The 13,950-nt window shown below is 43.7% G+C and overlaps 1 protein-coding gene and 1 long non-coding RNA gene across 13 annotated transcripts in view; one reads left to right on the top strand and one right to left on the bottom strand.

The window, feature by feature from the left end:
• The window catches only part of LOC139049456 (uncharacterized), a 37,440-nt gene extending 36,426 nt beyond the window's left edge, over nt 1-1,014 (bottom strand). The window contains exon 1 of one of the 2 annotated variants that reach the window (XR_011508318.1): nt 765-1,014. This is a non-coding gene — a long non-coding RNA (uncharacterized lncRNA). The remainder of the gene's footprint in view (nt 1-764) is intronic. The other variant, XR_011508317.1, reaches the window with a different exon arrangement.
• A 45-nt stretch (nt 1,015-1,059) lies between these two features.
• LOC135913281 (uncharacterized) overlaps nt 1,060-13,950 on the top strand; it is a 49,930-nt gene continuing 37,039 nt past the window's right edge. The window contains exons 1-4 of one of the 11 annotated variants that reach the window (XM_070524886.1): nt 1,060-1,338; nt 5,345-5,391; nt 7,351-7,473; nt 9,409-9,696. In XM_070524886.1, coding sequence (XP_070380987.1) covers nt 7,432-7,473; nt 9,409-9,696 — 330 coding nt within the window. In that variant the 5' untranslated portion in view covers nt 1,060-1,338; nt 5,345-5,391; nt 7,351-7,431. Of the gene's footprint in view, nt 1,339-5,344; nt 5,392-5,435; nt 7,474-7,785; nt 7,880-9,408; nt 9,697-13,950 lie in introns of those variants that run through there. The other 10 variants (XM_070524885.1, XM_070524884.1, XR_011508291.1 and 7 more) reach the window with 10 other exon arrangements.

The following is a 13,950-nucleotide window of genomic DNA, read 5'->3' as shown; positions in this document are numbered from 1 at the left end:
GGGGTTCTTTAACGTGCACCTAAATCTAAGCACACAGGTGTTTTCGCATTTCGCCCCCATCGAAATGCGGCCGTTGTGGCCGGGATTCGATCCCGCGACCTCGTGCTCAGGCAAGTCGGACGTACAATTAAATTAAATTATGGGGTTTTACGCGCCAAAACCACTTTCTGATTATGAGGCACGCCGTAGTGGAGGACTCCGTAAATTTCGACCACCTGGGGTTCTTTAACGTGCACCTAAATCTAAGCACACGGGTGTTTTCGCATTTCGCCCCCATCGAACGAAATGCGGCCGCCGTGGCCAGGATCGGACGTACATTTAGACAGATCGTCATTGTAAGCTCAGGTGCTCTCGTGAGGGCTCCGTTTGCCGGTGACGTATACCGTCCTATCGCAGTACTGGTGAAAATCCATTATATCGTCGGGACGAAAAAAGCACCCCGCCACTTCTATAACACCAGTCGGAACACTGCGGCCGCCATCACCTTTTAGAGTGGTCTACGACCATAAATTGCATAACGACTTTCGCTTTTCCTAGCTACAGGGTGCTAAATATGTTTCAACATGCAGACATGCATGTTCACGCGAATCTCTTGAAGGGTACAGTATGCACTGACAACCAACGCATGATGGACACGGCGAAATGCTATGGCATTAAAGTTGTCCGATTGATCCTCGATATCACAGGTTCACTGATCAATGATTCACTGATCCCGTCGCACGTTCCGCATGTTACCGTTGCGACAAAAAATGCAACAAACCTACCAGCAACATCCACGGAGACGCAGGAGGAGAACTTGTGGACGACGCACGGCACGCACGGCTTCGTCAAGAACACAGACATTGACGTGAAGGAATCGCCAGCCGACACACGGCAGAATGCCGGCTCGCCTAGGGACAAACGCATACAAAACGAGCAAAGAAACTTCTCCTCCGTGGTACCTAGGCAAAGGGAGAAACTTAGGGCGCAAACGCCCCCAGATTTTCTCTCTCGCAGCTGGCGATTCCGCAAATGACCGTCTCGTCCGAACACCACACGAGGCGGTCATTTGCGGAATCGCCAGTTCACGGGATTGGCCAGTCGTTTCAGCGGGTGCGAGAGAGAAAATCTGGGGGCGTTTGCGCCTTAAATTTCTCCCTTTACCTAGGTACCACGGCGGAGCAGTTTCTTTGCTCGTTCTGTCCCTAGGCGTGCCTTGGCGTGGAGGCATTTTGCCATGTGTCGGCTGGCGATCCGTGCGTCGTGTACAAGTTTTCCTCGTGCGTCTCCTTGGGTGTTGCTGGCACAGTGCACTGGCGCGAACGATTGTTGTCGTTTGGTCAGTGGTCTCCCGTGAAGGCGAGTATGATATGGCGTTGCCCTGTCACTACCAGTGTCACACGTATACTTCTGATCGCGATCGGCACCGATCCGGATCGAAATTCTCGACTGTGATTGGGTCTCTCGCTCATTTTGTCCAAAGGAGGCAATCACGACCGCGAAATTCGATCAGGATCGGGCGTGATCGCGATCAGCGGTGAGCCAGAACACAAGATACACACACAGCGCACACTGTCAACAATTTCATTGCGAAAGCATTGCGACCTTTGAAGATTAGAGCATGGCACTAGTCACTTGATAGATATAGCATATATTACATATATAGCAAAATATATAGCATCTTTACAGTTTGCCCTGTGTGCGCGTTTTCGTTCCTTGCTTGTGCCTCTGTCACACTGGTATCTTACCGTCCTCGCGAATTTTTCCATGCGTCGAACGCTTCGAGAGGGCTCAGTTGCGCATTATTCAATTGCCATAATTTAAACTTTAAAATACTACTACCTTGTAGCGTGGGGTCCTTTTTTTCACGTTTCTGTGTCTTCGTCCGCTTCCGCTGCTGCCTTAGTATGTCAAACGGCAAACTTCTGACTGCTGTTGCAGAAGTCTTGGCGTCACAAGTTGGCGGCTGGACGTAATAATATTTATTTTAAGTCCAGCACGCTTAGGCCTCCGCCACTCCAATCTACGGACTATCCTGCTTCCAGCTTTGATCTCCCCACTACCCCTAGGGTGCCCTGGGGATCCTGCGCCGCCTGCTTTATTATAACCTCAGGTCCTCTCCTGAGGCCTCCGGTTGCATGTGCCCTCCTGGAGCAGTGCTTGTAAAAAATCCAATCTATCGTCGCGACTTAAAAAGCGACCTGCGACTTATACTTATACAACACCAGTCAGAACCTTGCCTGTCGAACCAAGTCATTCTCACCTAATTATTTAAATGATTAAGCGACTTCTGTAGGTGTCGGTCAATGTCATATTAAGCGACTGGTGAATTTGTTCTCTTTACTGGACGGATCCTGCATCTCGGCATGTATTTTGTAGCTGTGTATTCGTATAGATGTAGGAGCTCGGTGGGAGATCTATCAGTGCAGGCAGCATGTGCTAACACCATGTGGCAGATACTGCTTGATAATTTCTAGTATATCATACCCGCGCGCAGCTATCATGTGCGCCACAGCCCTTATAAGTTATTTGGCTCAGCCATAAGTTCCAGCTTTGCTCCGACACCACTTAAGTGCTGGTTTCCCATGTCTGTCTGTCCACCCAGTTCTTTAAGCTGACAATGGCCGCTGTCATATTAATTTTCATTTTTCGTTGCCAGGATCGTGATCCCCAACTTCACATTGCATTGGCGCAAATAATAAGAAAACTTTGACCACTATTGTCACCACTTTGATTAAAGTTCAGGTCCTTGCAATAATGTGCATTTCACTGTTCAGTGAAAAAGCGCTGAACAGACTTGAGTGCCCGACTATAGACATCCTACACCTAAGTTCTCTCTCTTTCACTCCCCATTCCCCTCCCCACATGTAGGGTAGCAAACTGGACTCAGTCTGGTTAACCTCCCTGCCTTTCCGTCTTCCCTTCTCTCTCTCTCTCACTGTTCAGCTACCCACAGCACTAGCTATTAAGCACTTTTGCTCCATTGTATATCTGTCATGAAAAACTAGCATCAACATACATAATTACGGACGCTATGATTCAATTATGCACTCAGCATCTCTGTAAACTTGCAACATTCACCCTCTCAAGCATAAAGCGCACTCTCAAGGGCCATCATAAAACAATATCTATACATTTCTTTTCTTGGTAGTTCTTTGAAAGTATATTTTTTTTACTAGAAGGTTGGTAACAATGAGCACCTCACCGTCATGGGCTACCAGTTTGGTGCAATGTCCCACTCATTATAAAAATCTTATACTAGATGGATCGTCATTTGAAGAAAACCAATTCTTTAACAAATGGTCCATTCTGCGTTATGGTTCTACCTACCTGTCTTCTACAAGCAATGCATTCACATATGAAAGAACTGTATATAATGATAGTGATGAAGCAGTGCATCTGAAATAACCTTTGACATCATCACAGGAACTTGGAAACAGGTACCACATAGTGATAACTTCGATAATCATTAATCATGTCTTATACATGGCTGGACATGTTTTCGTTCGCTTCTGGCCTTCCTTGGGTCACATGATATTTTCTGTACCTCACAATGAGACCTTGAAGCATAGGCATCTAAGGCTTTCACCTTAAAATGGAAGGACGCAAAATTGATTGCTTCAGTGTTGCTTCCCCTGAAAATGAACTACTTGTACTTTGTTTAATTTATTCACTTGAGAAATGCACATATAATACCATCCATATTAACATAGCAGCATAGGCGGAGACTATGTGGGGGGCTCTGGGGCCCGAGCCCCCTCCGGAGATTTCCCGGGGGAAGGGGGGGGCTGAGCCCCCCACCCTAGGCGAAGCCGAAGCCTCCCTCCCCCTTCCCCCCCACACACACACCTAAAGTGCCAATACCAGTGCTTTGTCACCCACATCATTTGAGGTTTCTTTTCACTTTCCTCGACTTTTTCCCTTGAAATTTTACTGAGGCTAATAGCTTACTGCATCCTTGTTGGCGCAGACTTGAACGGCTTTTAATTAATATTTTCGATTATTTCTGCAAAAAAGAATGTTAAATTATGCGGTTTTATTTGCCGAAACCACGATCTCATTGTGAGGCACCGCATAGTGGGGGACTCCGGAAACTTGGACCACGGGGGGCTCTTTAACATGTACATAAATCTAAGTACATTGGTGTTTTCACATTTTGCCCCCATCGAAATGCGGCCGTCGTGGCCGGGATTAGATGTGGCGATATCGAGCTTAGCAGCCATATTATCTCGAGCTTAACATGAGATAACATGGCTGTTAAGCTTGAGATCTCGCGATCTTGAGCTTAACACCATAGCCACAAAGCAACCACGGCGGGTCACTTTATTTCTTCAAATCCTGACAATAGGGGGACACGGCCATCAGAAGCACTCGCGGTGGCTGCCTTATCCATACTTTCTCACTTCAACATTATTTTAAATTTCCACTGTAAACACCATGCACATATGCAATATATTTAAATATACACACAGGACAAAGTTTATAATATTTTTGAAAGAGATGGAGGCAGCCAATCAAGAATTATTTATAACGGTATGGATAGCCTATGTCTAGAGAATGAATATGTTGTATGCTCACGACGCTTCAAATTGTTTTGCGTGCTTTTTTGATCATGAATGAAACCTATAAACTTCACTGACTCCGTCAGCAGACTCTTTTATCAACGGCGTATGAAATGCACGTGAATGTTGTGTGTCTCGGTGTTGCTTCTTTTTACAGTAAGTAATGTCAACGACTCATGAAAAAAAGAACATTTCTAATAACTTACAACATTTATTACGGATGGTAACATCATCACTTACATGCAAACTTAAATATATAGAGTGTCCCAATTAATTATAATGCACCAAGATTTAAAAAGAGAGCAATGCTTTACTCGAAGAAAACCTAGCGAATATTGTTTACAGTACATTGCAGTAGCTGCTAGTAATTTTTTCGTTACAGATTTAATTTGATCATTTAATTAATTATCTAAGTCGACATGTACTATCCTAATTATCAAATTATAAATGAGGCATCTAAAGGCACAGCCAAGGGACATCTAACTGCGATATTTTCAGCGACGTACTAATTGCGTACAAATTTTTTATGATAGATAAATAAACCCTGTGAAATATGGAGGATACCACATGACTGTGCTCCCACTCGCATCATAAAGCAGCGCCCTCGAACATGCTCCCTCTGAGTAATCCAGGATGAAATAAAGGAAATAAAGAAAAATATTGTGATCGACCTAATGCCTCATCTGCCGCATCCCTGCTGAAGTAACACGTCTCGTTTGGTGTTACCTGGAAAAAAGTTGTGATAGCTGTTGTTTTAGCGTAGATAAAGTGCACGGATTTTTTTTTTTTTTTTTTTGCTGCAGAACCTGTCACCACAAAAGTGAATTGACGTCAGTGCAAAGATTTAAAGGTACGTTTTGTTCCATCCCATTTGCCATGTGTTTCTCTAATGAGCACCCAGTAAGCATGATCCTCGCCTTGGCATCTGCAAATGGCAACAAGAGGAAGACTGCAAATATGTATATCACTAATGGAAGTGTGGCGGTAAACCAAATGCATCGACTATCATCAGAAGTTGTGAAAACCTGAGACAAACCGGCAGCTTCAACAAACCGGCTGAAGACTCCACGTTTGAGTCCTAGCCTACGCAGGGATGTTCTAGCATTTATGGCCTCAAATCCTCATGCTAGCATGCGGAACGTGGCCGCCCAGGTACCAATTTCCAAGTCAGTTTGGAGAATTCTAAATGACAGCCTTTCACCCGTCCCACCTTAACCAGCAACAATGCTTGGAAGATAGGGATCCGTAGAATCGTTTAAATTTCTCGCAAAAGCCCATGAGTCATCATACCTTTTGAGCAACATCATGTGCACAGATGAAGCCAATTTTCGCCGAAACGCCTAGGTACATTTGCATAATGCGCACTAGTGGAGGGACTCCAATGCACGCTGTGTGAAGTGCAATAGGCACCAGTACCAGTAGTTGCCCAAATTGTGATTCAGAATTTATGCTGGTGCTATGATCGGTCCCATCTTCTTTGATCACATACTCACTGGACAGTGTTACATCAACAAAATCCTTGAAGGAGTGGTGGATGAGTTTCTCTGTGAAGTCCCGCTGTCACCTCTTCCGCTTCTGTGGTATCAGCAAGATAGGGCACCCGCACACAGCAGCAGCCAAGCACGAAACTGGTTGGATGCGACTTTCAATGCGCAATAGATTGGAAGGCACAGGCCTGTGAATTGGCCCGCTAGGTCATGTGACCTCTCTCCACTCGATTTCTTTCTTTGGGGTTATTTATGTGAATGATCTTGCTTACGTAATTGAGATAGAGTCAGATTAGTTCAAGGCAAGGATAACGGATGTCTGCCGTAGAACTCCGGCGTCGGTCATCAAGAAAGCCACTGAAGATGTTTCATATTTAAAACAGCACCAAAATACACGGACAAGGAAGGACACAGAACGAGCGCTGACTGCCGACAACACCTTTATTGAAGTGTGCACAAATATATACAATTCGCAATGGGCATAAAGAGAGTAAAAGAAGAAAGGCAAGGCGAGTCATTGTCGTTCAACTCCTGCTGCGCATGCGTCAATAACATTAAACTTGAGCAAGGTTAGTGACATGTTAGTCGCACATTCAGCCACACAAACTATAAACAAAAATACTAGTGACCTATTTCACTAAGTGCCCCTTAATTCATAGAATAAGGGTTCTCTCTTCTTTAACATGTCCAGCCTGCTCAATTGTTAGCGGCGGTGTGGTGTACAATCTTTACAACGAAGTGACCAGTATTACGAACGATTTTGGAGGTCCCAGGCACTTTCTTATGTCTTTGACTGTACATGTCAATGCCCATGTATCTGTAACCCTGAAGGTCCAAGCCAAGTAGGTCCACTTGCTAAGTTTCTGTTACTGAGTAAGATGCATGCTAATCCCATTTTTTTTAAGACTTGCATGCCAAAGAACCAGCAATAAGTGCAACATTTTTGCTCAAAGTATAGATCAGAAGACACTTCTTGAAGCAAACCAGCTTGGTGCCTTTGTACAAATGCTGCTTAGTCACTAAAAGTCGTACCATAACATGTTTGAGGAAAATCGATTAGAACATTGATGCTTTAATGCAGTGCTGCTGTCGTGCTTAACACCGCACTGTAAGTCAATTAGAACGCAGTATTTTCTCATTCCAGTTACAGTGGAATCTTGCTAATCCCAGTGGTTCTGAGGCACCACAATGCATTATTGCTGTAAAAATTTTGCAAAGCCTTTGCCAGTAGGCATTGAGCTGTCATGCTCATTTCAATATGCCTTTGTCTTCTTCACAACCTTGTGTTATACTGTGAGATGTGGATCCTTCAAATATTACAGGAACTTGCATGGCTTGTGTACAGGATACAACATTTCTTGGGAGTGTTCTCAGCCTAGGTTGTGAAAGACTGCTTTAAACTCATGGGGACAACTGAGAGTGACAAGAGGCATTATTTTGTTGAGGTAAGCAATCCTTAAGCTAAACCAAGAGGTAGTATGCATGATTGGAACTGAACTTTCATATTGAGTGAGCAATCCTCTAGCAGCACTGGCACGATGCTTAGATCTCTGTGCTTCGTGCAGTTCTTTTTCTTTGCCTTGTTGTTGCCACAGTGTTTCACTTTCCTGCATTCGTGTCATTGACTCTTGCTAAGCTTGTGCAATTTTTCCTCCATGCAAGCATGGACTGATTTATCTTCTGTTTGGGAAACAGTCATAATTTGTCCAGTGACCCACTGGGCTATGTGAATAATGTACACAATGATACCATTTCAGACTTTTCAATCATCATGATGTCGATGGCACTGTCTTCAAAAATCACCATTGGATTGCCCCTCTTCAGCGGGCAAGGCAGCAGCAGCACCAATAGGTGTGGTACCATGATAATGCTTACTGCATATGTTCTGACCATCCCTTCATTGCTTCATAGCTTCATTGCCCACATAGTCGGTGCCTTAATTTTATTCCTACATATGCCCAGGTGGTGTCCCAATCCTGTAGCCCTCTGGTGAGCGGGGATATTGAGATGAACCATCGCCCTATTAGACCAACTAAATGTCCACAGGATAAAAATTGTAATCTTGGTCCCCCACTTGATTAATGGCTAATGTCATGACTATTGTAGGGTTGATAGCTCAGATATGTTGAAATAATTTTTGCTCTTCAAAATGAGAAAACACGACATTGCTGAACTGTGGCTGTTCGTCAACTCTTGATATTAAACAATAAAAAATCTTACCGCCCTCAAATAGTTTGTGCGCGGTTTACAAGCTGGAACATACATTCAACAAACTTTCTCCTCAAAACTTAATAACCGCTTCTCAGAATTACAATATTGAAAATTGTTCATGGCAGAACAGCTCTTTTTGCATCATTTTGTGGAGTCTTGATAACAGCAATCCCTTGCTATTGAAAGTTGTAACATTCTTTTCATTAACAGTGAAGTTCGAATTCTTTCAAGTCCTTTTAAATAAAAAAAAAATAGGAGGCTTGGGACATATTGTGATATAGGGCCTATGCAGGCATTTTTAAACTACTGGAATAACAAGTTAACATTCACGAATGCTTGTACTGAGAAAAAGGTACTGAGTTCGATTTATCTAAGCAGTGGTTCATACACACCTCTAACACCACCCCAGGAGGAGCCAAACACTGCCAAACTTTTTCCAATATAACCCCCCCCCTCCCCCTCCTTACTTTCTCCCGCACGCAAGAGGTATTTGCCAAATGCCAGTTAGGTCAGAAGAGACAAAATAGAAAGGTGTCTTTTTGCACCTCTTGTTCATCGAGCAATGTTTAAGAAAAAATGAGGACATACAAGGCACTGTTTCCAACTAAATTTTTTATCCAAGAAAACCAATATACAGTAAACTACCACTTGAACGTCACTTGAACAAATTATTCAGCTGTACGAACTTTTTTATATCCCCCATCGAAACGCCATTCAACCCAATGCAAATGCCTTTCAGTTTAACAAAATTCAGTACAGTGGCATTTCACTTCTGTGAACATATTCTGCTACATCATCATCATCATCATAATTTTTATTTTCACCACTGGATACAAGGTGAAAAAGGGAGAGCCGGAAAAAAAGCCGAATTCTCTTCGGCTTGACAAAGTTCCGGTCTCCCAGACAGGCACGGAAGCAGCTGGTGTAGCAATACAATTACGGATAAAGTGTGGATATAAGAGTTTTTAAGCGCAAATACATATAGAAATTTTCATGTTATTACATGGAAACTAGTTGTAATACAGTTGTGTCAAATGACTCCCAGTATACAATTATAATCTGTTATCTTGCATATTATTATTTAACACAGGCTCAGTTGCATATATCATAGTGGACTTGGAAGCACCAAACGAGCGCGGATGCTGATCAAATTTTTTCTGATCGCACAGATCGTGCTGTCGAGGACTGGATTCGTCGACGCAGGGTCTGAGCATGCGCTGCATCAGGCCTATCTACTGCTACCTCTGGCTGTCTGCCCTGCTGGCTTCATCGGACGAAACAAGTCGCAGGAAGCTGTACCACGTGCACTGCACTGGGACCACCTGACCAGCACGGTGACGTCGACAGAGACACCATGGCACCCGGATAAAAGCAGCAGCCTTTTCGACGTTACCTTCAGTGGACTTGGAAGCACTGAACGAGTACGGATGCTGATCGAATTTTTTCTGATCGCGCAGGTTAGTGACCAGCATTTAGTCTCTTCAACTAGAGACAATGACGTAACGTTAATGGTGCTCCCAAGTCCACAATCCTGTGTTGCTATTTTGCAAGATTGTTTTAATGTTGTCTGCTTAATGTTACTAACATTCGGAGACGTTGAACAAAATCCAGGTCCTGGCTCTGATTCAGATGAATGTTCGCAGCGGGAACTAATGAAACGCATTCTAAGAGAACAAAAGGAAACGAACAAAACACTGAAACAACTGTCTTCAAATATCAAGCACGTGGAGACAATAGTTGCAGATTTGCAAGAAAGAATGACAGTTATTGAGAATGAAAGGGGATTATGGAAAGAATGCGAAGACAAGATAGTACACTGCGAGGAATCTTGTAAATCTACCATGACGCAAGTAGAATTTCTGGCATCGAAGGTCGATGATCTAGAAAATAGAAGTAGGCGGAATAACCTAGTAATTTATGGATTAAGAGAGAGCTCTGCTGAAGATGTTAAAACACTTGAAGAAGAAGTGCGAGACGGTATATTTAGGAAGATCCTAGGAATAGAAGTTAACTCAATAGAACGACTTCACAAAATTGGTACAAAGCAAAGCCAAAGGACACGCCCTGTTATTATCAGGCTATTCAACTTCGCTGAGAAAAACAAAATATTATCAAGCTGCTTCAAGCTGAAAAACACCCAGATTTCAATATCCGAAGATTTCTCAAAGAAAGTATGCGACACACTTGCTAAATTATGGCGTTCTGCAGTAAGTGACAAGGCGAAAGGGGCAAAGGTATCTCTGGCATTTGATAAACTAAAAATAAATGGCAAAACCTTCATATGGAATGAGTGTGAGGACAGAAGAATTGAACTATCTAAACCGATAACTTCTGCACATGCTGGCTCAGCAGCTCGCGATTGCACGTGACAACAATGTACGAAATGTATCAGAGTGTTATCACTGAATGCGCGCAGCGTAGTCAATAACTTCAGCCTACCTGAAAGCATAGTTGCAGCCCATCACCCACACGTTATAGTCATCACGGAAACCTGGCTTCACGAAAGCGTCCAGGATTCCGAAGTGTTTCCGCCTTATCGGCTCATACGGAAAGACAGAATCGCGGGGGGGAGGTGTTGCTGTCGCAATTAAATCTAACATAAAATTCACAGTTTTAAACAGCATACCTGACCATGAAAGCGTATGGTGTAAACTTACATTTAATGGAAAAAGCATATTTCTGGGTGGCCTATATCGACTTCCGAATGCGCCCCCTGTATACCTAGACGTTATGCACAATTACATTGCACAACACACTAATTCACGTTCCAATATTATCATCACAGGTGATTTCAATTTACCAGGAATCAACTGGTCTAATCTTTCGCACAACAGCTGTGACGCAAAAAGTGCTGAATCTCTGTTGTTCATGTCATTTACCTTTTCTCTAGACCAGCTAGTTTCCGAACCGACTAGAATAGCTGGTCCGTCATGTTCTGTGCTTAATCTGATGTTCGTAAGCAGTCTATTTCAAAATAACACATTAAACGTTGAAAATAGCATTTCGGACCATAAAATGATTGTATTCTTCTGTCCAATTTTAGGAAACCATGAACGCGTTAAGCCATCGATTGCTGTTATCAGGGATTACTCAAGAGCGGATGACAATGCTATCTCAGAATATTTAAACGCCTGCTTTCTGCAGTTTTCATTACTTCATGACGTAAATTAATTATGGTTATGTTTTAAGCGTATTGTGCACTTTTGTGAAGAAAACTACATTCCCTCCAGAAAGAAACGAGTGAACAGAGAACATCCTTGGGTATCGCGCGAAGTAATATATTTAAAACGAAAAATTAAGAGGAAGCGCAGAAAGAAAACCACACGTGACCTTCAAGATCTCATACGCTTACTACAATATAAGATCCATATGGCCAAGGAGCGTTTTTTTCACTGTTACTCTGCCTTCTTACCTGACGAATAAACCACAAAAATTCTGGCGCTACCTATCGAGGGAGCGGCACACCGTATCGCAGATTACTGTTTCGAACGAGACAGTTGTTCAGCCTGACGTCATAGCAAGCAAATTTAATGAATTTTTTCAATCTGTATTTAACAGAACTACCTTTAACGGTCCCTCTCCACAGTATCAGTTCGAGAATCCAATGCCTGAAATAGATATTGACCTACAAGGAATTTTTTTATTCTTACAAAAACTGGATGTAAAGAATCCCTGTGGCTCTGATCTTATATCAAATGCTTTTTTGCAAAAACATGCAGTTTGGACGTCAAAATACTTACACGTAATTTACAGGCGATCTTTGGAAACTTCAGTGATACCTGATGACTGGCGAAGGGCCAAAGTAATACCTGTGCACAAATCTGGCTCTAAACTCGACGTAACTATAGACCTGTTTCATTAACATGTACATCCAGTAAATTGTTCGAACATATTATTTATAAGGCCATAATATTGCACTTGGAGAATAATAACCTACAATACAGCCGGCAATATGGATTCTGTTCAAGTCTAAGTACTATTACTCAGCTGAGTTAACCCATGATGTAGCTACATCAATAAATAACAGAAGCCAAATAGATGCCATTTTCTTAGATATTTCAAAGGCCTTTGATGTTATTCCTCATCCAGATCTTATTACTAAACTAATTGCCATTGGTGTACACGAGAAAACAGTATCGTGGATCAAGAACTATCTCGAAAACCGAAAGCAATGCGTAGCTGCGAATGATATTACATCTGATTACATCAACGTTTTTTTTCTGGTGTTCCGCAATGCTCGGTTCTTGCGCCCCTCCTATTTCTGATCTACATCAATGATATTCGTTCATGCGTTCAGCCGCCTATTCAAATGCGCCTATTGGCCGATTAACGCGTAGTGTACACAACAGTGAATACTGTAGCATGGCTGAATCTGCAGTCGTCACGGTGCACCAGTAATCCCGTGATCTGTTACGTCACGTAGGCTTCACTATATATGTAACTTGCGCAACCGCAATAAGGTTGTTGCTCACCCAACTGCTGGCCTGGCTACATGGTAGCAGCGGTGGCAGCGAAACCCAGCCAATATGTCGATGGCGTCCGCGCTACTACCGCCCCCGAAGCCTATGGATCCGTCGCACGACCCTTGGATTGCCTGGAAAACTTGGAAAAGTGAGTTTCTGCTGTTTTCCATTGTTACGCAATTGAACAAGCAGCCAAAAGACGTTCAAGCAGCCACGTTGCTAGTTACCATAGGCGAAGAGGCTAGGAAGTCGTATAGTACCTTCAAGTTCGATGAAGCGGAAGACAGGAATGACGTTGAAGTTCTGATTAAGAAATTTGAGGATCATTACAAGCCTGCAACGAACTTAACATTCCAAGAATTCCGTTTCGGTTCAAGGAACCAAAAAGAAGGCGAGATGTTTAACGAGTGGCTAACAGAACTGCGTGTGTTAGCGAAGAACTGTGAATTTGGGGACGCACCAGTGATCCCGTGATCTGTTACGTCACGTAGGCTTCACTATATATGTAACTTGCGCAACCGCAATAAAGTTGTTGTTCGCCCAGCTGCTGGCCTGGCTACAAATACCAGAGAGGATCAGGTAAAACTAAATGATTCGTTAGCTGCTGTACAAAATTGGTGCAACATTTGTGGTGTGACGAAGAAGATCGGCAGGCTGAAAAGTCCCGTTGCCATCGCATGGCACGTACCCAGTTCGTTCGCTGGCTGCGCCCTACCTGCTGGTGCTGAGTTTGTCGCTGCTGCTCTACGAGCCGAATAAACCCCCTTTACAATTGGTGGAGGTGCTGGGTACGTGCCACGCGATGGCAACGGGGCTTTTCAGCCTGCCGATCTTCTTCGTCACAATCACCTACTCACGTCTCCGCCAATCTTGTGGCATTTTGATCCCAGCGCACCTACAGAACTTCACACTGACGCCAGTGGTGTCGGCCTTGGTGCCGTGCTCGCACAACGCAAGAACACTAATGCCGAATACGTAGTCACCTATGCCAGTCGTGCCCTCACGAAACCTGAGGCCAATTCCTCAGTAACAGAAAAAGAGTGCCTGGCTATCGTATGGGCTCTTCAAAAATTTCGTCCATATGTCTACGGTCGATGCTTTGATGTGGTGACGGATTATCACACTCTTAGCTGGTTGTCCAACCTAAAAGACCCATCGGGCCGCCTCGCTTGGTGGGCCCTCCGAATCCAGGAATATGATATCCGTGTCGTTTATCGCTCTGGACGCAAACACGCTGACGCCGATGCC

This window comes from Dermacentor albipictus, chromosome 9 (assembly GCF_038994185.2).
Source record: "Dermacentor albipictus isolate Rhodes 1998 colony chromosome 9, USDA_Dalb.pri_finalv2, whole genome shotgun sequence".
Lineage (NCBI taxonomy): Eukaryota > Metazoa > Arthropoda > Arachnida > Ixodida > Ixodidae > Dermacentor > Dermacentor albipictus.
This window is presented reverse-complemented; position numbering and strand designations above follow the sequence as displayed.